This window comes from Mugil cephalus, chromosome 21 (genome assembly GCF_022458985.1).
Source record: "Mugil cephalus isolate CIBA_MC_2020 chromosome 21, CIBA_Mcephalus_1.1, whole genome shotgun sequence".
Classification (NCBI taxonomy): domain Eukaryota; kingdom Metazoa; phylum Chordata; class Actinopteri; order Mugiliformes; family Mugilidae; genus Mugil; species Mugil cephalus.
The window spans coordinates 5,742,810-5,767,990 of record NC_061790.1 but is presented as its reverse complement, the minus strand read 5'-3'; the positions used below and the strand labels follow the sequence as shown (position 1 = coordinate 5,767,990).

At 49.3% G+C, this 25,181-nt stretch overlaps 1 protein-coding gene across 1 annotated transcript in view; it reads left to right on the top strand.

Moving 5' to 3' along the window:
• The window catches only part of fut8b (fucosyltransferase 8b (alpha (1,6) fucosyltransferase)), an 82,350-nt gene that overhangs the window by 32,928 nt on the left and 24,241 nt on the right, over nt 1-25,181 (top strand). Inside the window, exons 2-5 of the mRNA XM_047573585.1 lie at nt 10,329-10,955; nt 18,636-18,754; nt 19,772-19,934; nt 25,028-25,142. Of these exons, the coding sequence (XP_047429541.1) occupies nt 10,753-10,955; nt 18,636-18,754; nt 19,772-19,934; nt 25,028-25,142 (600 nt within the window). The 5' untranslated portion in view covers nt 10,329-10,752. The remainder of the gene's footprint in view (nt 1-10,328; nt 10,956-18,635; nt 18,755-19,771; nt 19,935-25,027; nt 25,143-25,181) is intronic.

Here is a 25,181-nt window from a genome sequence, read left to right as displayed (position 1 = left end):
TTACAAGGAAGATGGAAAGGAGAGAACAAAGTGGTGGTAAACGGAGATGAAAAAAAACATTGATCTCATGGATATTGTCCTCACAGATTCCGTTAATTCCCACCTAATCGACGACCGAGCGTAGCTCGAGCCGAGCTTCTTTTAAGTAATATTTCATCATTAGGTGAGGGTAAGAGTGTTTTAACATTTTCAAACAATCCTGACCCAAAGCAGTGCAATTAAATGGAAGTTTCAGCGCAAACTTTCCCAAGTCTTTTTTTCTAGGCAGGTCCCAGTGGTTTTTGGGTTTAAATGTCAAGCTCTTAAAAAAAAAAAAAAAAAAAAATCCTTAAAGACGAGGAAGAGGAAATGGATTTAAGGGGAAGCTGGCGACCAGAATAAAGCAGAAGGGGTCGAATCAGGGAGTTGGGAGGAGCGCGCCCACAAAGATGCAGTCAGGCAGGGGAGAGGCACGAAAACACCCATCTCAACTTGTCAATTATTAATTTTGTAGTTCGCTTCAGCATTTATTCATGCCGCTTGCCAGTCCATCACAGGCCAAGAACAGACAGACCAGTGCATGCGGTTGCGGGCAATTTCGAGCTCCCATTTCATCTCGCATGCGAGTCTTTGGAGTGCTGCAGGAAACTAGAGCACCAGAACGAAACCGAAAGAGGAAAAAAAAAAAAGCCAAACATGAAGGTTGAAGTCTGCACGGAAACAACCGGAGCTGAGAGCCCGGCACTTCTAGACTATTACAGAAAGTCCCACGCCGTCCCGCGGTATAATGGAATAAAACGCATTAATCTTGTCTCGTCGCCAGGGCTTTATTTAAAGTGTGGGTGACATTTCAAGATATACGAAACGATGCTTTTGTTTGAGAGGGAGGCGTCTGTTGGAACAAATGTCAAGAAAGTTATCTCGCGTTCGACTGTCTCCCGCAGGTGCCAGATATTTTTTCTCGTCCGGCCTAAAAGCCGGACTTTCGGAAGGCTAAACGGAGGATAAATAAATATGTCGCTCGTTTACTGCTGACGTGTGTGCGGCGCGGCGCCGGGGATTTAAGGTCACGGGAGCTTAAGGTTGAAACAAGAGAACGGAGGTAATGCTGCAGAGCAATGAAACTGTGGCAGCTGTGTACGTTACCGCTGTTTATAGAACTCCTTCTCTATTAGTCAGGACCTGGACCCCTCTGGGAACAATCCTCGTCTCCACCCTTTGTCTTCGTGTCTACTACCGCCATCTTTCTTCCGCTTACCACCTCCCCGGCTCCCACTTTTTTCTGCCACGCTCCCTTTTTTTTATTTATTTTTTTTATTCTCCTCTTTTGTCTTTCTCCATTTTTCTTGCAGTCTGGGCGTTCTACCCCCCCTCTCTCCCTCGCTCTCAGCATCCCTCCCCTGCCGCCTGGGTCTCCTCCACCAGAGCTCCATCTCCCCCCCCCAGTCATTGCTTTATCAATCAAGCCTCGGCCTCGGAGAGGGCGCTCTGACTTGTGGCGCGGGGGCTACAAAATTGCCTTGAGCCAGGGTATAATGGGAGTTAACCGCTGAGCATAAATTCTGTCGCAGAAGATGAGTGAGGTAGGAAACGTTCAGGGGTGGGGCGCGGTGCTTATTGTGGTGGAAATGTAACATATTGCACAAGAGGCCGCACTCCCACTCCACCACCCCCCTCCCACCCCCCCGCGCTCTCGTCAATCTCGGGTTTTATTGGGATATTGCGATAGAAGATCGGAACAATTTTTCTCGCTGTCTCCCTGCGTGACTCGTGTCCCCCTAACCACCGGCTTCAAACTCAGACACATTCCTCCTCTGTCTCCCCTCGCTGCGGTGCCGTTTTTCTGATCGTCTCCTCTTAGTTCCCCGCCGGGCCCGTCACGGGGGCCGTGGTTACACATCGGAGCCGTTTCACCGCTGATAGCCGGCGATCGCGGAGTGAGTGTGTGTGTGTGTGTGTGTGTGTGTGTGTGTGTGTGTGTGTGTGTGTGTGTGTGTGTGTCACGGGCACCCACACTTGTACACCCAAAATGCCGGTTACATCTCCTGGATTATCACACGCATTGTGGATTGCAGACAAATTCCAAGAAGTGGTATCACAATGTGAGCCCGGCCTCTTCCAAGGCTTGTTTCAAAAGGTTTCTGATTGTAATCTGAGCAAAATCCGTATTTGCTGGACCCGGGCCTATCACGTTATGCCTTCCTGCGTATCCGGATGATAAAAAAAAATCACAGTTTAGCGTAGTGTAACAGTAGCCGCTCTCTGTCTTTCTGTCCTCCTCCTCCTCCTCCTCCTCCTCTCTGGTCGATGATTTTCTCCCATTATCCATTCCTTTCGCCCCCTCTTTCCTCCTGTGTATTCAGCCGCTCATTAGACCCGCTTTAAAGTGACTGAATGAAGGTTGGCACCCTCTGTATGGGGTCACCACAGGCCCATCCGCCCTCTCACTCTGCCCCCGTCTCTTTAGCTCATCCCTGGCACCCGGGGCTGTGAAAGGTCAGCTGTCATTGGGACTCATTATGAGGAGCAGAAACTGGAATGGACACGAAATGCGCGTGTGTGTGTGTGTGTGGATAATATATATATACATATATATATATATATATATATAGCTCAGGTTTGAGGGATAACGCAGAACTGGAGCTTCGGCTCGTCTGTTCTCGGAAATAACGACGGTCAAGGTTCTTTGCAGCCGCCTTTTTATTTATTTTTTTTACTGTTTCTTCTTCTACAGTCCCGTGCCATAAGAAAACGATCACTGTGCAATTCCTCTGTTTCACCCCCATCCTCAGACCAACCCCGAACGTGGACGCCGACCGTCCTCCCCTCCAGACGTGACGCAACGCTGCCGCTTGAGTGGCACTGACTCCTGCACGCACGCACGCACGCACCTCTGCAGAGCCAGTTCATCACCCTCTCCCTGACACGGTGGATTTACAGCGCCGTCCTTGACCGCGTCCGAGGCCGTGAGATCCACCTTCGCTCGTGGGGGGGGGGGGGGGGGGGGGACAGACTGGGCTGGCAGGTGGGGCCCCTCCGCTCAGGCCCGCGGTTTTTATTTGGACGTAAAAAAAATAATAAAAGCGGTGGAATGAGTGGCGCGTTTTACTGTTAATCACACGCCGCCCCCCCCCCCGGCCTCCGTCTCCCGTCCCAATTAAAAACATGTCTGTATAAACCGCTAGCACAAACAAACCCCTCCGACCCCCACCGCGCCAGTAAAGTGTGCCTTTGTGGGTACGTACCTTTTAGTGTCACCGCGTGGGTGCCCGTGCCCGTGCCCGTGCGCGTGCGCGCGTATCCTGCTGTCAGCGAATTCTCCACAGAGATAACCTTGAAGGAGAGGCTGCGTGCTTAGCTCTGATACTGAATGCCAAGCTGCAGCGGGCTCAGCGTTTACGTGGCTGGAACTTCTCAGAGACCTTTAGCCACTTCTGCGGGGCTTAATCCCAGAGTTGCGACGGGGTGGGCTGCCTTCCGGCGCTCGCGCGGTTCGGTTCTCGCGCCTCGGTGAATGCGCGAACCTCTTAGAGGAGGCAAACATTAGGTTTGTTGCTTCATCCGGTAATCTTGTGTTCATTAGATAATATAATTTCTCCATTAGGGTCGGAATGCTGCAAAAAAAAAAACCTTTCTGTGGACGCAATGATCCTTAATGATACTTAAGTGAATTTCTTCGTACTACATTTTACAAAATGCAAAAACCCAACTGATACAGTTGAAATCAGACCTTGATATCAACATTTTACATATGTAAGGATATGAAAAGCACACAGCACGTTGCTATGTGCACGAGCTCCACTCTGCTAATAATTACTAACGTCCTAGTCTCTTCAGGGTTGTTGGCATCAGATGATGAAGAATCTGGAAGTCGTCTGCTTTCCATGAGCAGCTCTCCCTGAGTATTTATGCGTTGTTGTTGGTTGCATGATTGCGCGCACGGTCTTTGTGGAGAGCGAAAGAAGCAGCACACCCATTGAATGGCACTCAAGCAGAGGCGTGAAAAGCTGTCGAGTATAACCTCGTTGCATCATCTCCAAACTCCCAACTCCTCCAAACAGTTCATCGTCGTGAGGAGCCGGGAGCCTCGGCGCTGGCCACGAAACGAGTCGTCATGTGATTATTATTTACTTCCAGTTCAAGTGTAAAATTCCCCCCTAATCAAATATATTTTGAAAGTCAGTTGCTCATTTGTCGAAAATGTGAATGGAAATAATCTTATCCTGTTTCGGGATTTTTCCAAACGGTTTCCCTGCCAACGTCTCCCAGCGGAGGACGGCGTCCAAAAAAATTTGGAGAGATTATGAGTCTCAATTTCCTCCGCACAAACCCCGACACTCCTCCGATAATTGTTTGCCTACTGATAATGTTCCATCGGTTCCTTTTCGCTTGCAGTTCCCTCCTTAAATCGCGCCTTGATTTCCTGTCAGAAGCCTCATTCTCATTGACAAACATTGACAAACATTTTTCCTTTTTAAAAAATCCACATTTTAAAATGTAAACTCGGAAAACGCCGGTTTAAAAGGGAGCAAACGCCGCGTGTTATGTGTCTATAATTGCGGAGTTTGAACTCTAACTGAGGACACGACCTCGGCGTATCCCCCCCCCGTTCGCTACGGGCCTCTCCCTGCGTACGCTTTTAAAAGCCGTTGTATTTATTCGGGCGCCGTTCCCTTTGCTCCCCCCGCCCCCCAGCTCAAACCGTCTATCTGCTTTCTTCTCTCTCCCCTTCCGTGTCCTCACGCCAGGCTTTCTCTCTCTGCCTTTTAGCTTAAGTTAATGGACTCCTGCACATTCAGCTTAGAAATGTTTTGAAGTAAACAGCGGCTCATGAAATATTTACCAAGCTCCTGTTTGTGTGCGCGTGTGTGTGCGTGCGTGAGGGTGGATGTCTGAGTGTGCAATCGACTGTACCGAGCGGTGCGACTCCCGCGCGCCCACTCGCCGGTGCGCGCATAAAACACCAGGGGCGCCCCCCCCACCCCCAAAAAAAAAAGCTACGGGTGTCTCCGTATCTCGGCTCAGAGCCAGCTCAGAGTGGCGGCAACCAGCAACTGGGAGTGGGAGCGCTCTGCTGCTGAGTGAGTCACACTTTTGCTGGTGTTCATATCGATGGAGGAAAAAAATAAATAAATAAAAATGAAACCTCACAGAGTCACTCTCAGGATTTAATGTTTTCGTTGCAAATGGCAGGAAGCGAGGGAACGAGCGTTTAAGGCCACGGTTCTTCTTTCCGTTTCAGATGCCTTCTGCTGATTCTGCCTCGCGCTCGTGCGTTACTCTAAAATGTGTCAACCACATGTGTGTGCGACGCTGACGCGACTCGCGCCCGTGGGAGCCGGAGGTCTGAGGAATAGAAGGTCGCCGGATTGAACCTCCGCGCCAGCTGAGAAAATAACCCGGGGAAAGCTGCTTAGCGGCCGTTCGCTTGAAACTGTAGGAAACGAGCGCAGCTTTACGGCCGTAAAGGAGGCTTTTTCCTCAACAGCGGCTCGGTCAGCAAACCCCTCCGAGGATAAATAATGGTTAAAAAATTGCCTCCGGAGCCGGCGTTGACGATTCCCTCGTTGCGCTTCTTTAGTCCGGGCACCTGCGAAATGCCGCCCCGCGTCGTGCCCGTAAGCCGATCCCGGGAGTCGGACGCCTCGAGCCGGGATGGAAAATTCGAAATTGCGGCGAATGCGAAAAAAAAATACATCTGCCGTTCAGTCGTACGTCGCATCCATCCGTCAGGTGGAGGCATTTGCATCCCCGCCGCGGATGTGTAAACAGCTTCAGCACCTTTATTTGTTCCCGGCGCCGTTTCTTTCAGCGCCGCTCCGCGTTTGATCCTCTCCCACCTGTCTGCGTTCCAGACACACGCATCATATCTCTCCGCCGCCACGCTATATACCATGACACCCACCACATCTTTGCTGCACATTCCCTCTTAGGGTTGCCCCTGGCAACGCATACTACCACTGCAGATGAGATGCACCAGCCAGTATATGAATATATATATGTATTTCCCACACACATATATATATATATCGACCAGGAGGCCTGGAAAAGGTCATCTCTGATGACCCTGCAGGCTCCTGCACATTGCTGCAGCACTGGGGGGGGGGGGACATTTTGTGACAGTCCACCCTGCAGTGCCACATGTACCACACCAGCCTTTACCGCGGACGGCGTCCCTGAGAGAATCATATTTGAAATGCAAGGTCACGAGGACGATTTGGGGAGTGAGCGTGTAGGTGGTCCTGGCTATTTATGAACAGGCACAGGGCCGCTTATTACTAGCGGGACTGCACATGCAACAAGGAAGCGCACTTCGATTAGTCCATAGCTGCTAAGATCTGGCAATCATGGGGGGGGTTGGGGGAAGAAAGCGGAATAAAGAAGAACCACTATATGTCCAATTCTCTAAATTCCCTCTGTCAGCACATCTTTCAACTTAGAAGTGATTGTGCCTCAGTGGGGAACTCTTATTTATTTATTTATTAAACTGACATTATTATAATTTCCATTATTTATGTCCCCCCCGTCCCCCCTGTTTGACTCAAGGGCAAATACGAGAAAAAAAAAAGTCTCAAGCATTCGGCCCCGCTGCTTTTGAATATTACTCCGCAAGATCTTCATCAGCTCGATAGATCGGAGCAGGGTATCATAGTGGAGCAACATTTTCTCTGTAATCAGGCCACATTCTGTGGACACAGGACTCAATAGACGTCTCCTCTCCCTTTTAATTATGAAACCCGGCTATCTTAAACTGCATTATGTGTTCCTCCTCTCCTTCGCCACTTCATCAGGGCCAAGGCTGAGCTGAAAGGCGCGGCGAAAAAGAACTGTAACGCCTTCCTCGCTCGCTCTCCGGGGCCATTGACTGGATTTGATAATTGCGCTAATGTGCAGTTTGTAAAGATGGCTTTAAATTTGAGACAGAATTAACCCACAGTCCCGGTGGCATCTTTTTTTTTTTTTTTTTTTTTTTTAATGATGATTATTGAGTGCAGGGCAGGACAGTGGCTCTGATGCCTCCTAGCGACTCTGTCCTTCCTTGGTGGAGTTTGCATGTTCTCCCCGTCTCTGCGTGGTTTTTCTCCAGGTACTCCGGTTTCCTCCCACCTCCGCAGACATGCTCGTTAGGTTAATTGGTGATTCTAAATTGCTCACGAGTGAGGATAAGCGGTTGCAGAAAATGAGGTGAGATTATTGGGTGCTTTCAGTTTTTTATTGCAAGTGGCTGATCCCCAGGTTCTGTCACCTCACCCCTCTACACACTCGTGTATCGTGATCTGATTAACGCACACTGTTCCGCAATCTAGACATGAGCATTAACAAAAGGCGAATTTAACCTTTTTCTGTTGTTGGCTAGAATGTGGAACGGTTTCACGGAAACGGTGACATCAGCAAAACACACTGGCGACTTCCAAAAATGAACATGTGTATTTTGGGTTCGTTTGTGCAGCTGATTGTGTATTTCAGGGTCCTTGGTCTTGTGACAGTTCTGCTGGGAAGCTTTTGGCCTTGGCTTCCGCATGAAAGTTATTTAGACATGCACCACCCACCTAGACCAGACCAGACAACCTCCAAATTCACTAGATCCCACACCGATCGAGTATTATTCTTATCGCCTACGTTGCTTTTTGATCTTAACACGCTTTGAGTAGGAGCTGCTGTAACGGGAAGTGATTTCCCCCCGGGATCAATCGAGCGGTTCTGATTCTGACCTGTGGGTTGCGCTGGAACGAGCCTGATCCACAGAGGTTCCCCGCAATGAAATTCCCGATGGCTCTCCTTAGAACACACACTGACGGAAACGGTAACACAAATTACACCCTGCCCACCTTCCCCGAGTCCATATATAGGCTCCGCATCCACAAACCCGTAGACTTCCTGCCTCATCCGTGCACTCGCCCACCCACTCACTGACTCGTCGTGAATACAAAGCGCTTAGTCTAAAGTGACGTTGGAGATGGTTTCGCAGAAGAGACGGGTGGAGGGTAAACAGAGTTCAGCGCCACGACGGCCGAGCGCGTCTCAAGCGACCTGTGGCGTCTTCCAGAGGGCGGCGGAGCGAGCAGGTGATGGAAAGGAGATGTGATGCCTCTGACAATGTTGCAGGCCCCGCCGCTGCATCTGGATCGGTGAATGTCCGATCCAGATGTGGCAGCGGACGCGACGCCCTGGGCGGCTTTTATTACCCTGCGGAGAGTTGTTCCGTCAACCGCTGGACTGTTCCCAAACCAGACAGTTCTAGAGTACGTTAAAAAGCTTTCCGCCGAACAGCGGCAGAGAGGCTCCTGCAGCTTTCTGGGCAGATGGGCCTTCTTCAGTGTTCTGGAAATTGTTTAGTGGACTGCTCAGTAAATGATCGATAGATTAATCAATTGAAAAATTGTTGTTAGGACGCTAATCCGAACCATTAGATCCGAGCACCGGTGATGACTCAGAAGAGCCGCGTCCTGCTTCTCCTGAAGTATTTCATTAGACGCCCCCCCCCCCCGACTGCTAAATAGCCTCATCTGTGAAAATCCATACCTCCAGTTTGTGGCGCAGTCTGTCAGTCAAACAACCAAGACGACACTGGAGACGTCTTATCCGTTGGAAAGCTTCCTGCAGAGCCACAAAGGATAGACGTTTGCTTTATGCCGATCAAGTTTTGCAGGCATTAACTGCACGTTTGCTTTATGCCGATCAAGTTTTGCAGGCACTAACTGCAACTGTTTTCTTCCGTGATTAGTACAGTGGTAATAAACGACTGGCTTTGCTTAACTTTCACGAACAACCAGCTCGAAGTGTTATCTCGAGATTTCTTCATATTCGATTTGGCAGCGGTTTCCTGTCTCATCCGGCAGCTTTATATTTATCAGTTTTAGTCTGCTGCACACAAACCTCATTATGGTTCTTCAAACACAGTGACAGGGGTTTATGCAGCCAGGCTTTTAGTAAAGTCCCAGTCGTGCATTAGCCGGCGGAGTGCCGTTCTCTCGCGCCTCTTATTTTTCCATAATAAAACACAGCTCAGCACTTCCCGGTGCCGCATGCATAAAGAAGAGCCGCCCCGGTGTCACCCCGAGTTAGTCGCGGCGGAAGCGCCGGCGAGGAAGGGATGTCTGCGCGGGTTTCGATAATCCCCCGTCATTTAGCGATAAGCGAAAGGAGAACCGTCGGAACCTTATTGTTCTCCGCGATCTCGTCTGCTGCCGTCACCGGGCAGCTCGCGCCGCATGAGCGGTCCCTATGGAATCGCGGCGCGGCACAATTTATGTCCTACATATCAACTACGGCGCCGCGGTAAACACGACGAGCCACTGTTAACCTACTTCCGTGCTGCCGGGCGAAACCCCGGCAGGGACATTTTCCTCTTGTCTTTCGACGCTCGCAAGGAAGGAACGCCAGAGACACTCCCGGCGTGTCAATCAACCCCCGTCTCAGCAGCGCCACTCGTAGAAAGTCTAAGATGTTCGGCGTCATTCCGGCGCGCCGTAGTACACACTCGGAGATGATAGCACGCGAGCGCGTACACTGTGCGCGCACACACACACACACGCGCATCTGTCAGTCTTCATCCCATCACAGAAGTAGTCTCAGTTGCGTAGCGGGGCTTTGTTGGGGGAGTTGACAGCGAAGGTTGCCTCGCGAACCCGGCAGGCGTCCGTCACCATCTCCCCCCGCTGCTCCGGAATGAAGGGGAGTGATGATCCAGGGATTTTTATTCCCCCCTTCCCTCTGCTCCATTAGCTCACTGCGCCACCTTGACGGTGCTGCATTCTGTCACAGAGGCTACCGGGGATGGCAGCGGCCACCTGGGAAGGAGGGGTGTAAAAAAAAAAAAACGCTCGGGGAGAACTTTGTGGGATTTAGTAGACTCCCCCCAAAGAAATCCATTAACTGTCTGGCTTAGTCGTGCTCTAACCAAGAGCGAGGGAGGAAGTTGTGGGTCGTGGTCGGCCGTGGGTGACGAAATAAAACTGCATTCTTGTTTGTAAGGGGGCGTCTGTTATGTGTGTGTGTGTGTGTTATGTGCAAGCATGGCCGGACACCGAAAAGTTGAACATCATCCCCGCGCTGCCTCGACAGCAGCGCAGGATCGCTCGGGGACCGCGCTTAGCCGTGTAAATGCAAATTGCAGTGTCATGCTGATCAATCCGGGAGGCTGCTGAGACAGGGTTACGTCGGGGCCCGTTCAGCAGCATCTCGTCCGTCGCTCCGTCTGACCTGTTTTCCGCATGCACGACGGAATATTCGTCTCCCGCGCTGACTTGGTTGAATAGTCGGATTGTGAGGATTGATTTGCAAATCAAAACTTTGTGTAACACACCCGGCTAACCCCCGTGTTTTTTTTTTTTTCTCTGTTCCCGCAGGATGCAGCTTGAATAAAAGAAACCTGTGGCGCTGGAAGGACACGGAGAGGTGGTGTGGGATAAGCCGGTCGACGCGGAGCTGGGCGGAGAGGAGAAGACACCAAGCGGGCCGTCGGAACGCAGACTTCTAGCCATGCTTTAGCACGCGGGAAAAAGGCTCGCTCGATCACCGGTTTGACTACCCGCCGCCTTTCTCACCGAAACGAACCCACCTCCCCGCCTCGTCAGCCGCTCACCGTCCCCCGCAGAGATGTCGATGCCGAGGCTGGCGCTGCGGCATTTGTGGTGACGGGGCCGCAGAGCGCGCGTGCGTTTGCGCATCCGGCAGACGGGCCGGTTGGATCGTGGGGGGTGGGGGGGGCGTGTACGGGCGCACCGAGAGGCTTTTTTGTTTTTGGGGGTGGGGGGGGGGTGTGGTTGAACCATGCGGCCCTGGGCGGGGTCATGGCGGTGGATTACCCTGGTGCTGCTGGCCTGGGGCACGCTCCTCTTCTACATCGGCGGTCACTTGGTGAGGGACAGCGAGCACCCGGAGCGGTCCAGCCGGGAGCTCTCCAAGATCCTGGCCAAGCTGGAGCGGCTCAAGCAGCAGAATGAAGACCTGCGGCGCATGGCCGAATCGCTCAGGTAAATGAGTGCTTCCTTGGTTTTTTTCGTGGCCTTGATCCCCCTCGACGCTCCTTTTACATTCAAATCTAGAGCGCAGGAAATCCTCGTCCTTGTCTCAAGTAGCAGAGCTTTTCCGCAGACGCTTGTTTTGATCTGTACGCGTAGGTCATTCTTCGGTCGGCCGTCGCTGTAAGTAAAAAGTTTGAGTGCTCGCAGATTTTTGTTACTGTTAAATCTGCGGAGGTGACGTTTTCCCCCCCTGAAACACTCGGGGAAAGAAAAATCACCCTCTCGCTACGCCAGGTCAGTAAACATTTGATTTTGATTCCGCGTCGCAGTCCAGAAGCGAGTGCAGGCTCCGCCGCCCTGGCGGCGCAATCAGAATAATTTTCCAAATGCCAGAATGTGGCGATGAGATGATTGTTTCTTTAGTTTTCATGAAAATTTAATCAGCATCTGATTAACTCGGCGTCTCGGCGCGCGGCCTGCAGTCGGGCGAAAGCGAGGTTTTTTATCGGGCGGATCGGCTCTCGCTTTCAAAAGCCGGTCAGTGGTGCCGGAGAGGCGCCGCGTGACGGACAGATGGCTGATCTGTCACACACCTCACCAGATTTTGTTGTGTCATTTTAGAAGATAATAGCACATTGTACGAGTCCATTAACCACGCAGCGTCTTTCACACAGCCGGGCTATGTGTAATAGAGGGACAGATGGTTCTGCTCTTATCTCCGCATGCTGACAGTGTTTCTCTCTGCATATCAACACTCGGTCTGCACATGTGTGTGTGTGTGTGTGTGTGTGTGTGTGTGTGTCTGCAGATTCAAGGGATGCGGTGCGTTCTGGTGCGTTGCCGTATTAACAGCGAACTTCAGTGTCAGATGTTTCCATTGCTGCGCCTCTGTGATATTCCAATTCACTTTGATGCGAGGCCCTCATCAGTGCACGAAAACATAAAACACACACACACACACGCGCACACACACACACACACACGTTGCTCCAGACAGCTGGTCCCTGATTAAATCCCTTGCTTTTGTAATTATTCAAAATTGGCTCAAAAACAAAGGTGGAATTCACGGCGTTGGGGGAAAAAAAAAAACAAAAAAAACAAGTGCGGCTTTCACTCGACCAGTGTCCAGATGGGTTCCGGACACGTTGCGCGCTTGTTGCTTGTTATGGAGTTCGGTTGTTGGTCTGGGACTGAGGCCTGCGCGGTTGTTTTAGTGCGGCGGCGCTACAGCGTCTTCTCAAGTCTCCCCTAAGCTCCGGCTAAGTATCAGGCGCAGGACACCGAAGGCAGGCGGCGAGCTCGCCGGGGTTAAGCTTTGTGAGCTATCGACGGCGACAGGGGTTTGGTTTGTCCTCGATTCAATTCTGTATGTCGTGTGTGTGTGTGTGTGTGTGTGTGTGTGTGTGTGTGTGTGTGTGTGTGTGTGTGTGTAATGGTCCGACAGGGGCCCAGGAGAGAACTCCAGCACCTCATTCTGTAGTGTCTCTTATCCTTATATTAGAGCCCTAATAGACACAAAAAGGCTGTTAGTGAGCTGCCCATCATCCCTGCCTTTCTCTGTTCATCGCCTCCCCTTGTTCCCTGTTTCGCTCCTTCGTCTTCCTCCTCCTCTGCCCCCTTTCCACTCCCGAACTGCTGACAGAGGCATGGCACGGAGCCAGCCTCCGGGCGGCAGATTGTCACGGAATGACTGACTACGTAACAACTCACTAGCTCTCCGATCGACTTGCTCAACGCACACCTAACCCAATTCAGCGGCTCGCACCTTTCCGCGGATTCGAACACCGATCTCCGACGTCGGACGAACAGAGGAGGTTTCATCCGGAGCGCGGAGGCGTCGCATTAGCGCTTTCATTTTTCCCGTGTGGCCTCAGAGAAATTTAAAACCCGCGAAAGCGACTTTATTGCGGCATCGTCGTCGAGTTCTTTCGGCGGCGGAAAACCCGCGGAGCCGAGGCCGGTTTGTAGTTGGGAGCGGAATTTAACTCGGTTAGTGTCATTACGGCGCGGCGGCGCGAGATAGATGTGCCTCGTGGTGCATTCATTATATACCTGAATGGATCTAATTTACAGTGGCTCATTTGCTTTATGACAGAAAGTGACAGGCTGTTTGCGTGGCGTATTGATTTTCTTTTGTAAATTAGTGGAATCGCAGAGGAAACTAGAATACAAAAAAAAAAAGTTCTGCAGCTTTCCCCCCGCACACACACACACACACACACATTGTACCCGGCTTTGCTGAAGTGAGATTTTAAAATGTCACGTTAATGAATCAATCGATCGACGCTTGGGTTCAAATCAGCATCACCTGGCTGACCTGCGCATCCAGTCTAGTCACTCGGTTGCTCAAGGCTTTCCTGGGTGATTTGAGCGTCGGGCATCGTGCCAACCCAACATTAACGATGTCGGCTCCGCCCTCTCTCCCCGGCCGCCAGTCACCTCGGAGGCACGGAGCCACGGCTCCCGCGGAGACGATGACACGCGCCAGCCTGATGGTTTGACATGGGAGAGCGCGCGCGGGGCGAGAGTGACAGCTGGGCTGAGCGATGAGGACCCGATCGATCCCCCTGGCGTGCCGACGGAGCGGCGTGGTGGTGGAGAAGGAGAGGGAGCGGGACAATGCGGAGGAGGAGGAGGAGGAGGACGGCGGCGGAGGGGATGCCAGCGTGATTGATGGCGCGAGGGCCGCGCTAAGTAAAGAGCAGCAAGGAGGAAATGAAAAATGAGAACTGAGGGGATGAGGAGAGTTTGCGGAGGCCTCAGTCATTGCCCTAATCTGCTTTATATGTTATACCTCGGTGCCGGCAGGAGGATGTTTGCCGCACCGAGTGATAAAAGGCGGCGCGGTGGCACTGTTTCCGTTGGCCCGTCGTGGTAACCTTGTGTAATGTCTCCCCTGAGTTTAAACACATTATTTACATAACATGACCCAGATCAATCTGTTTGTCTGTGCTACAGTGAGCTTATCTTTTAATGGTCGTTGACCATTAAGCCTCAATTATTGACCTCTAGTAGTGTTTTTTTTTTTTTTAGTTTGCTTCCAGGAGATTATAAAGTGATACTTTTGGCATAAGTTTGCCTCGTACATATCCCCGTGTTTCGGGTCAATGCAGCGTCAGACGTGCCGTTTGGTGTTTTGAGGTCGCGCCGAGCGTAAAGTGAGAGGACTCATTTATCCTTTAATGGTTTTAAGCTCAGCTCAGCCAACCACCCCCCCCCCCTTCGACAAAGCAGATGCCGCTTTCCAGGTCTGAACTCCCATCGACCCGGAGGCCGTCGCTCGAGCCCCGGCGAGGCCAGGTCTGCAACCGCACACACTGGCCTCATTGTTGGAGCTGCCTGTAGTCGGGACATCTCTGTCAAGTAGGGCTCAGAGCCGAGCTGGCTGGCTGGCTGGCTCTGGATGTGCTGAGGCGTTGGAGCATGCGAGGCAAGAATGCACCATTCAGAATCAGTTTACTTGGAATTATACAGTTTGAGTCGGTGGATGTGACATGGATGCAGCAGTGGAAGGAGACGGGAGCTGTAGCTGATTAGACGCGAGGCAGGAAAGGAATCACAAACACACGTGGCACGGCGTATCAAAGATACAGTACGTACTGTATGTGGAGTTGGCATTGTTCCTTTCACTATTGTTATTAAAACGGATTCCGAGCACTGGCATGTTTTAATGGCCCTCCCCGCCCACGCTTCCTAACGCTTTCCGATGTCGACATTCCTGCGGTTTATTAGTTTGACTCACCGGAGTCAAGTGGTTCCCAGCGTCTGAGTTCCCAGGAGAGACCGCGACGTGTCAGGTGTGACGTGTTGCAGTGTGATGTGCGTGCAAACGCAGCTTCCACTTTAATGTGAAGGCAGATTTCATTCGCGCCCCTTTCATCTACAGAGACCCCTTTACATCTCCATCCATATGTATGGCTTTAAAGTCCGGCGCGTAGCTTTTCCTTTGAAGTCGACCTGTATGTTGATGCCCACCGGTGAAATAAAGGTGCAGTGCTGCCCGAGCCCTCACCGTGCAAACCCACCCCCACCTCCACCCCTCCCACCCGCCCGCCTGTGATCACCCTGTTGAACTCCATGGTTACCGGGTGCAGGGGTGCAGGAGCCGACGCGGTGACAGCTGGGGCAGCAGTTCAGAGGAAACTGGGTTGCACGCTGAACCTCACCTGCTTTCCGAGTCAGTGCATCGTGCCGGTGGGGCCCATCAGCCGCCCCCCCCCCCCCCCCCACCACACACACACACACACACACACACACACCCCACCTCCTACCCCACCCCCCACGACTCAGGAGTTTTTCCTCATCCGTTACCTCTCCTGTATCGTTTGATTAAGATGCTGTTGAATCCACCTGCCTTTGTCTCGTCTGTGCTTCAGGTCCTCTGGAGATACCATCAGGGATCGTTTGTGTTTGTGTTTGCCTCCTTCCTGTGTCTGTGTGTGTGCTTAGATACTGCTGAGTGTTTAGATGCATTTTATATCTACATATATTTGACCAGGGGATGCCTCTGTTTTGCCTCTAACAATCGCACTTTAGCAGTTTATGCCTCTTCGGAGCACGCCAGCTAACCTTTTACATCCCTGCTCATTACCCTGAGACCGCCTGTCCTGTTTCCTCTGCCTCGTTCGAGGAGATATCGAGCTATGTTACACTTACACATAGCACTTAAAACCCCTGGGAAATTATGTCACTTGGTAAATAGTCCTACTTCCTGGACAGCCGTGTCGCTGCCAGGTAAAGGTGTGGCCTAATTGGAGATACTTGTTTTGAACAAACGTTGAGGTGTGAGGACAGGAAAGGAAATGCACCCGGGTCTCGTTTCAAAAGATCCGTGTCAGGCATCTGTAATGAACCCACCACAGACATGGAAAAAGGAGCCCGAATTAAAGACATGTGTCTAACTGAACCCAAAACGGATCGTCATTGTCACGCGGTTGCATAATGTAGACGTTAAAATATCCTCTCTTTTCTCCTCGGTTTCCGCGGCTTTGAAGCAAAATGCTCAGTCATTGCTCGGTGAAGTGGGAGGCCCCCGGGCTTCTCGGGGACCAGGGCTTGAACACCGAAAGGGGAATTGCGCCGGGGGAAGGGCTGCTGCAACTTTAAAAAAGTCTCATCTTTATGCCTGAGGTGACTGATGTTCCTCACTCGGGGAGTAAATTGCGTTTGCACGCATTGATGACTTGTTAATATGGCCTTCGCAGCTCTTCAGCCAGCGCTCCTGTGCGTTCTGTCATATTCCGCTTTTAATGCTTTTATGTACAGGAACAGATACTTTATAATATATGGAGGGTTTTCTTTTCTTCCTGCTTTCAACTTTGTGTTTCGTGCATACCAGAATACTCAGTGGTGTTTTCACTGCATGCTTTCTGCAGTTCCCTTAGAAACTTATCTCTCTTTTTCTTTTTTTTTTTTTTGCTAACAGCTAGTTGCTAGTGGACACTCCAGGCTCATTTTTTTTTGTATCCCTCTTATAAAAGTATTGCTAGTGACAAAGATAGCTCCTCTTCGCTCACCCTCTTTGTACTCGAAGAGAAAATACCTGACGCTCCAAGGTGAATGTGGTGGTGGGAACCGACGTTGCAGACGGTGTTTCCTTGCAGTGAATGTTTCGGGATGTTTTCCACCGGCCGTATCCGTTGCTCGCTAGCGTATCGTCGCTAACTCGGAAGCCGCCCTCTTGGTGTCGCCAAAGGTTTTTTTCAATGGAAAATAGCTCATTGCATCAATGAACTGAAATGCTGCCAAGTACAAGAAATTCATTTGTATATCCCCTCACCTCTGTATGAGCTTTAGAACACAGCTCTATAGATACCATACACCGATCAGACATAACATTATGACCACCTTCCTGATGTTGTGTGGGTCTCCCTTCTGCCTCAAAAACAGTTGTGACAACACAATGTTGTTAGTTTAAGGCCTTTGGGTCTTATGACCTAGTGAATTTTGATGCCAGGTGTCATTGTATTATCACTAGATGATTGATGTTATTTACTTCCTCTATCAGTGGTTGTGATGTTGAGGCTGATCGGTGTATAAATAAAGGTATAAGGGAGTAATTACTTGTTGTTGTGACCTCTGTGCATGTATGGTTCAGACCACATGTTTGAGATCCAGCAGCAGTAATGCAATGTACAGTAACCAGAGGGAGATTCCTCTCTGTCTAACACACTGACAGATTATTTCTACTATATTTACTGCACTTGAACAACTCTGAAGCGGTAAATTAGCTCTATCCAAGTATGCTACGGCCCAGACTAAATTTAAAGCGCCTCCATTCTTAAGCTAAAATGTTAGCCTGTGTAAGTATTGAATTACAGACTCTTCCGCTGTACATTTACCGTTGGCGGAAACCATTAACCAGAGTCAAAAAGAGAATCCCATCCCGGCTTTATGTTTACTTTTCATCCATTTCACCGCAATTTGACATTCAGCTCACAGACTTCGGCGGAGGCCCGGGTAATATAATACATGGACGGCTCGTGGAGGAGAAGATAGGTGGGGCCTAACCAGCATAGAGAGAGAGAGGGAGGGATTCAGCAGTCTGTACATAATCTTGAGCTCAGAGTAAATAGACCAGGACAGGGCTCCGGGAGGCTGCACTCTGGCGTTTTAGCAAATGAAATAGAATTTTTCAGCGGGGCCAGCCCTCGGCTTTCCGCTGTGACCTTTAAGTTGAGAAATGAGAATGGAGTCCTTCCAGTAAGACACAGTTCATGTCACACTAACCAGTGGATGCTGCGTGGCAAATGTTCTCCCGTACGTCGCTATTCACCGTTAAAACCGCTTGCATTAAGATTATTTCTACACAGATTCTCTCAGAAGTTGTGCACAACATTCACCATGTAATGTACTGTAATTTTTATTCTACATAATAAGCAATTTCATGCTGACATCTTTAATACAGGACATTCACATTATATTATTATTACTGCAGTTAATTTATAAAATTGAATTCAACGACTTAAAATACACCAATTTATATTCATGTGGCACGTAAATACACACAACAGCCGCATTAAAACATACACACAGAAAATAAAATATCAATAAACACATTATTCACAACACAAGTGCTTTCTCTCTTTCAAGAATTAGTTATTAGTACGAACTGGAATTCATTGGCTGTAGTATAAACCGAACAAAAGAGGCTGAGAATAATTCAACATGAACACCAGCTGGTCCGGCCCGAGTTAATCATTTAATTGATCCAAATCCGTAACGCAGGTAATGAAGAGCCTGCGTGTTTAGTGTGCGCAGTTTAGCCTTCAGTGTATTAGTTACCCCCTCTAATGCTAACACGTCTCATCCGCTGGCCTGTGAACGTGTTTCCATGGCAACCCAATGCATTCGGCGAGGTCTATAAATGCTCGCTACAGAAATAACTTCCGTCGTTTCAATTATCGCTTCTGCCTCCTCCTGGATGTCGTGATTGTTTTCACTCAACTAAAGAGCAAATGAAAACTTCTTGCAGCGCAGACTCTACTTTTAGATCTTTTTTTGTTCACCTGCACACAGTTTTTTTTTTTTTTTTACCAATTCAGCAAGAAATATCTGCAAAGAAGGCCTATTTTCTTTTTTTTTTCTTGCACTCTCCTCCCTCTGTTGATGCTCTCACACTACTCACCCATCACCTCTTCTTCTTCTTCTTCTTCTTCTTCTTCTTCTTCTTCTTCTTGTGTCCCCCAGGATACCAGAGGGTCAGGCAGAAGCCGGGTCCCTGGCAGCGGGAAGGCTGCGCTCCCTGGAGGACCAGCTAACCAGAGCCAAGCAGAAGATCCACAGCTTCCAGAAACTCACTGGAGATGGTAAGAGAGGGGGGGCGGGGCCGCGTTTAAAAGTTTGCCAGGAAAGATCTGGCACGGGTCTTAAATAAGAAATATGAAGAGTGACTTTGTTTCGGGATGATAAAAAACGGCCGTGTGAGCTTTTGCCTGCGGCGAGAGTCTGAGCCCGGTCTGGGGTTAACCCCGCCGCCGCCCTGCAGGGCACGGGGACGAGGACGGGGACGCGCCGTGCGACGGTGGCGGGTTATGTGTGCGTTAGCTGCTCTAAGCGGCGGTCAGAGGGGGCAGGAAAGCTGTCAAGTGAGCAGAGAAATGTGTGAATGAGGTGGAAGCAGCGCGAATGCCCCATTGGCAGAATGGGAGAGTGTGAGGGGAGAGGAGAGGAGAGACGGGCACGGAGAAAGAAAATAAAAAAAAAAAAAAGAAAAGGACGTGCGAGCGCGGAGGGCAGCGCAGGGTCAGTCTTACCATCTTGCCGCAGGGGAAGAAAAAGCTAAAAATACCCTCGGGCGTTTTTTCCACAAGGGAGCAAGTTAAGACAGAAGAGAGAGGGTGCGATAGGAGGGTAAAAAAAAAAGAAAAGAAACACACCACTTCCTTCTCCTCCTGCTCGAGGCAGCCCTTCCCTTCTTTCTTTTTTTTTTTATGTCCTTCTCTCCATAGAAACCAGAGCAGGCAGCTGTGTTGTCCATGTGGGTTACTCCACATTGTTTGGCTCTGGTATTGAGTTCCAGAGCCATGATGCACAAAAACAGTGATCAGGTGTTTCTTAACGAGGTCAAAGCAACACCCAGGGACAAGGGTATGAAAGAATTTCAGCGTTCTGAAACCTCGCTATGTGCCGGGAGGTTATTTACAATTGCATAATCTTAATATCGTTCTCAGGACCTCCCGGCGTCTTCTCCGACCTCGTTTCTCCGAGCTGTATTCCCACAGAGCCGCGTCGAAGCGCATGCCATTGATTCGTTGTTTCAGATCGCACCCCGGTCTCGAATGTCACGCTGGCTGACTGCCTTTTGTTTTCGTTCCTCCCCGCAGGACCCGGGCCCACTCAGGAGGAGATGCGGAGGAGGGTGGAGAACGGCGTCAAGGAGTTCTGGTACTTTGTTCGCAGCGAGGTGAAGAAATTGGCCACCGTGGAGGCCAGCGAGAGGCAGAAGTACGCTGACACACTCCTGCAGGACCTGGGACACCAGGAGAGGTGGGCAGAAAATAGCAGCTCCTGGAAGCAACGCTGACAGTCTCTGTGAATAACACTGTCACCTCGCAGCGAGAGGGCTGAAGAAGCAGACCTGTCTCCTGGTGCCTTTTCGTGCGGAGTTTTCTTGTCTTTTTATAAGTCTGCTAAGGTTCCTCCTCGCACAGTCATGCATATTAGGTGTTGTGGAAGCTGTTTGGACATAGATTTGATTTGATACGAGGCTAAATCCACAGTAATAAGTATTTTTTGGGTCTTTAGTTGATATTACTTAGTGCAGGGGTCTTACCTGCCTACTATATGTGTTCTATATTATACTCGGCCTAGTGCTCTTTATGAATATACACTATTATCATAAATTTGCATTCAATATTAAGCTATTTAAATAATACACAGGTTCAAATATTCATTTTTTTTATTCAAATGTGCAGCAGTAGGGTGGCAGTAAACATAAACATACATATAACTGTATAGAAATTAAAAGATCGTTAGCTCCTCTTCTGCTAATATTGCGGGGAACCTGACAGCTGTGATATGCAGCCTTGTGATTGGCTCAGCAGCGATTGGGGCGGGGCCTACTGTGTACAGTAGATTGACAGGTCTCTGTGTGAAACGTGAGCTCCTGTATCGGTGAATGAGTGAAGTGTTAACTGAAAGATAACGATTCTGCCTTGATTTATCCCTTTACTAAAATATGTGTATTTAAAGACATTTAAATTTGTGGGGAAAATTAAAAAAAATATATATAAAAAATGTCGAATCAACCAAAGCTTTTGCGACCCCTCCCTGCAGTACCGCCACAAACCCCCTGTTGAAGACCTATCACTTAGTGGATGGAGGCAGGAAGTAAAGGGGGAGCTGACATGAAAAAAGAGTGCAAGCTGCTAATGTGTGCCGATGAGTGTGTGTGCACCCTGATAGCTCCCCTGGTTGAACAGGTGCCCCCGCACTAATGCGTTTTTGAGTTTTAAAACCACTTTTCCAAATGGAAACTGCTTATATCCACATGAGAATTTTTAGCACAGCGTCTAGACACGAGTGAAGTAGTCATATGATTAATTGCTTAACAGCTGCTAACATAAAAAAAAACAAGTTCATTGAACTGTAAGTTGTTATCATTGTTGAATGACTTGATTTTCTCCCAGTGAAGGTCACATGATAAGGGAATCAAGAGTGCTTCAACCCTCTCAGGGAGCAAACATGGATCCCTAACTCTAACCCTTTGCCATTGTGTGTAGAGGTGTCCGTTTCTGCTGGTCCAGACCAAAATGCAATATTAGAGGTTTCAGACCAGAAAAGGAGCAGCAGCTTTCCCAAAAGTATCACGTTTAGGCTTGTATCGTGTAAATGTAGCAAACCTTACGCACTCTGAAAAACCGACGCCCAATGCTACGGGCCTGATCCCACATATCAATGTTCTAACGACATCAGCCTGCACTCGAGCAACACTTCAGCCCAGACTCACCCATAGTGTGAATCAAAGTCGGCTTTATTGTCAAATCTGCCATATGTGCAGCACATACACAGGACTCAAACTGCATTACTCAAAGACCCACAGTGCAACAGGTTTAATAATAAACTATAAATACAAAAGAAGTTAATAGATATGAAAAGGCACACAACAGATTGAAGTTGGTCCAGTGTTGCATAAGGCGGCTGCACCTCCCCTGAGTTTGACAGGTGCAAAATAAAATGTAAAAGAAGTCAATAAGTGGCACTCAATATAATGGTAACAAGTGTTAAAATGTAATGTACAGAGAGCAGCATTAGTGTGGACGCGGAAAATTACTGAGTTTGTAACTCGGTTATCCAGGAGCAGTCAAACATCAAAAGATGTCATTAAATGCTTGTTTAAGGTTGTATTAAACTAGATGATTAGTCGATAAATGAAAGGGTTTCCAAGCAATTTCTTCTAGTATTTGTAATTAGTAATATGTTAAGTTTCATTCTGAGCTCCACATCTATCTAAACAAGTATATTGGCCAAAAATAAATCACAAATTAGCATTTTGTGGGACTTTTACTGCAAAATAATTAATTCATCCATCAGAGTTTCTGTCAATGAACAGATTAAGAGGCGATACCAGCTAAAACTGTAATTAAAAGTAGCCCAGAATCCCGTCAGTGAGCGGCACTCGCGGTGACATAGGCCAAAGGTTGCGGACGCATCTCCTCCTATCATCTTCACGGCAGCTTTCCACGCGGCAAGCGGAGAAAAGCCCGGCGTCGCTTAGCCAAGTGCTTCCATTGTAATCCCGCTCAAGTGGCTTACGGGACCCATTGTCTTAGCCATTGCTTCCTAAGTAGCTTTCCCACGTCTGATTCCTCCCCGGCGCACACATTTTGCGGAGTCATGCATGCAAGCGTACACATATACGCTCAGATTTGTCCTCGCTCTGAGTCCGCCCAGCTTTCCTTCAATGTAGTGCAGACAAAAACCGAGCGAGCCGGCACAGATAAGGGATCAAAGGTGAAGTGATTGATGGATTGTTTAACTAGAATTGAGCCGCAGCTCTTCCATTTAAATCTGACACAAGAAAGGGTGTAAGGGTCCTCGTCTTGAAAATGTCCTAACTAAACCAAAAATGTACCTTACTTGCTTGTGAAAGGGCTCAGTGCATTAGTGTTAGAAATGCTTTACAGGCACCGGTTTATAGATGTCTGCCGGTAAACAGTGGCTCAAAGTTCACCACACACGAAGAACACCACCACAGGTGCATGAGTGTAATAAACTGACAGCGAGTCTCCGAAACTAATATAATCTAGCAGAGTTTCAAAATTCAAAGTGCTTAAAGAATGAAAATTTTGAACATCTGGACGAGCACCATCTGCTCACGAAGTCTGACTGTTATGAACAAAAGCTTCAGAAGAAGAAGAAGAAGAAGAAGAAGTAATTGCTTAGCCGGCTCCGCTAATCTACTTGATCTGACGCTGATTTATTGAGTAGACCGGATAAAATAAGTAAAAAAGTGGCGCATGAGCGGAGAACATCTGGACATTTTTGTGACTACCTGTCTTGGAGATTGAGGACTTTGGGAGTTGCGTTGCACGGTGCACGCTGTGATTTTGCCATATAAGAAAAAAAAAAAAAAAGCCTAAGAACCAGATCCACTCTGCACTACTCATGCAACAGGATGGAGAGGATAGTATGGCCGGTGGTATTGTAGGTGCGGAAAGACACGGAGACAACGAGGCTCGGTTTCAAACAGCGCACACCAACAAGCTCATGTTCTATCACACAACAGAGCACTGTCGGGCTCTCGCACTGTGTGTCATGTCTTTCTTTTTCCCCCCCGTCCTTTGTCTCACCTGACCCGCTGATATTCATGCCGTAACTTAACCCAGGAGCCAAACCGATACAGTCAATTAGAGGCTGCGGGGGGAAGCCCACAGCGCCCCCACACATGTGACCACACACATTCTTACACACACTTTACGTATGCAGGACTGTGTGGTGTTTCCCCCTTTGCCTCGCTGCCAAGTCCGTCGGGACCCGTCGGTCGATTCCTCCTCGTTTAAAAATCTGCGGCCGGCCAGGTTTGCTTTCCCGTCCCGCGGAGGGTTGGCGATGGCTCCCCTGTGCGCCGCTAGAGTCGAGTCTGACATCCGTTTACACGTGGTGGTTCCAGCTTCGGAATGGGACAATGAGTAATGATGGTTGGCTTAGAGAGGCCCCATCCACCGTGCCGCACTGTTGAAAAATGGGACGTGGTGCGTTCATCTGCTTTGTGTCTTCGCATGCGCTGCTGAATATATGTATAAGAACTCTCAGTCACACAGGATGTGACTGATTTGGGTCAAAGAAGTGAGTAATAAATTAAGCTTGCATAAGTGTGTGTGTGTGTGTTTCTGCGGCGCATTTGCATCTGCCCTTAGCCGCGCATATCAGAGCTCTTGGGCATGTCTGCAAGTGGATGGTCACGATATTAGGCAGTGTGTGATGCGTGCACAAATTCTCTGTCAGCGGCGTGCAGATGGCAGACTTAATCCAAACACGGCTCAGCAACCAGAAAGACGCTGTTGTTGTCAGGCGGCGTCGCAGAAACAACACTTACTCTCAGGATATCGGGGAAGAAGCGTTAAGCCTTGCTAGGGCTTAGCAGACAGCGTGTTGTCTTGATGACGGGTTGCGATTCGTGAATGTAACTCGACGCGACCTTGAAAAGCTGAGGGTTCGTGGGTTGTAACGTGTTTACGGACATTTTTGGGTATTTGGATACGGCAGAGACCGTGGAAGTCTTGATACCGACAATCGACGACAATGGACGTCGAAGACTCTCGGTGCTGCTCTGTGGTGAAACCACAGAACTTTGGTTACACAAGTAACTCTGGTTTCTCCGCCATACTCCATCTGGGTTCAGCCACAACATTAAAACCACTGACAGTAGAAGTAAATGTCATTGACCATCTTGTGACAATACAGTATTCTAGGTTTGGATGTTACTTAGACATGTAGCACCCACCTGGACCAGACCAGGTACCCCCACCCCATAGCAATGACGCCCCTCGATGGCAGCAGCCGGAGTTGACCTTCTAAATTCAGGCGGATGGGTCCCTCCATATAAGGTGGAGGTTTCAGGCCGCGTTTCACACTGGATTTTCCTAAAGCGCCTTGAGACAATTTTGTATTATTATTGTCGCTATAGAAATTGAATTGGATTGAATGGGAAGGAATAATGTTGTGCTTGATCAGTGTGTACCAGCGACTTATGCCAGTTATGTATCGGCCGCTCTGATTGGTTGTTGAGATTAGTTCAACTTGGAATTCGCCCTCTTCACGTCGCCGAAGGTTTTTTAGCCCATCACTCGCTGAGTTCTATTAACATTTATGGTCTCTTGCCGCCACTTTGCACTTTCTGTATGCACGCCCCTTAAGAAAGGCTTCTTGCAGGAGTTATTAAGTACCAATCTCTCAGAGATGTACTGCTTCTCCGCTGTGTTTGGCAGTCGGTGCAGTGCTCCTAGATGTGATAAGGACAGGTTTACAGATTGCATCGATCCAAATAAAAAGCGTTGGCGAGGACCTTGCTCTATCAGGTGTTTATTTAAATGCGAGTAGGAATAAAGCTTCGAAATGTGCGCTCTTGTGTTTTGCAGGTCCATCATGACGGACTTGTACTACCTCAGCCAGGCAGACGGAGTCGGCGAATGGAGAATGAAGGAGGCTAAAGACCTGTCGGATCTGGTCCAGAACAGAATCACTTACCTACAGGTATCTACAGACACACCTGCTGCTCAGCCAACTGGCCCG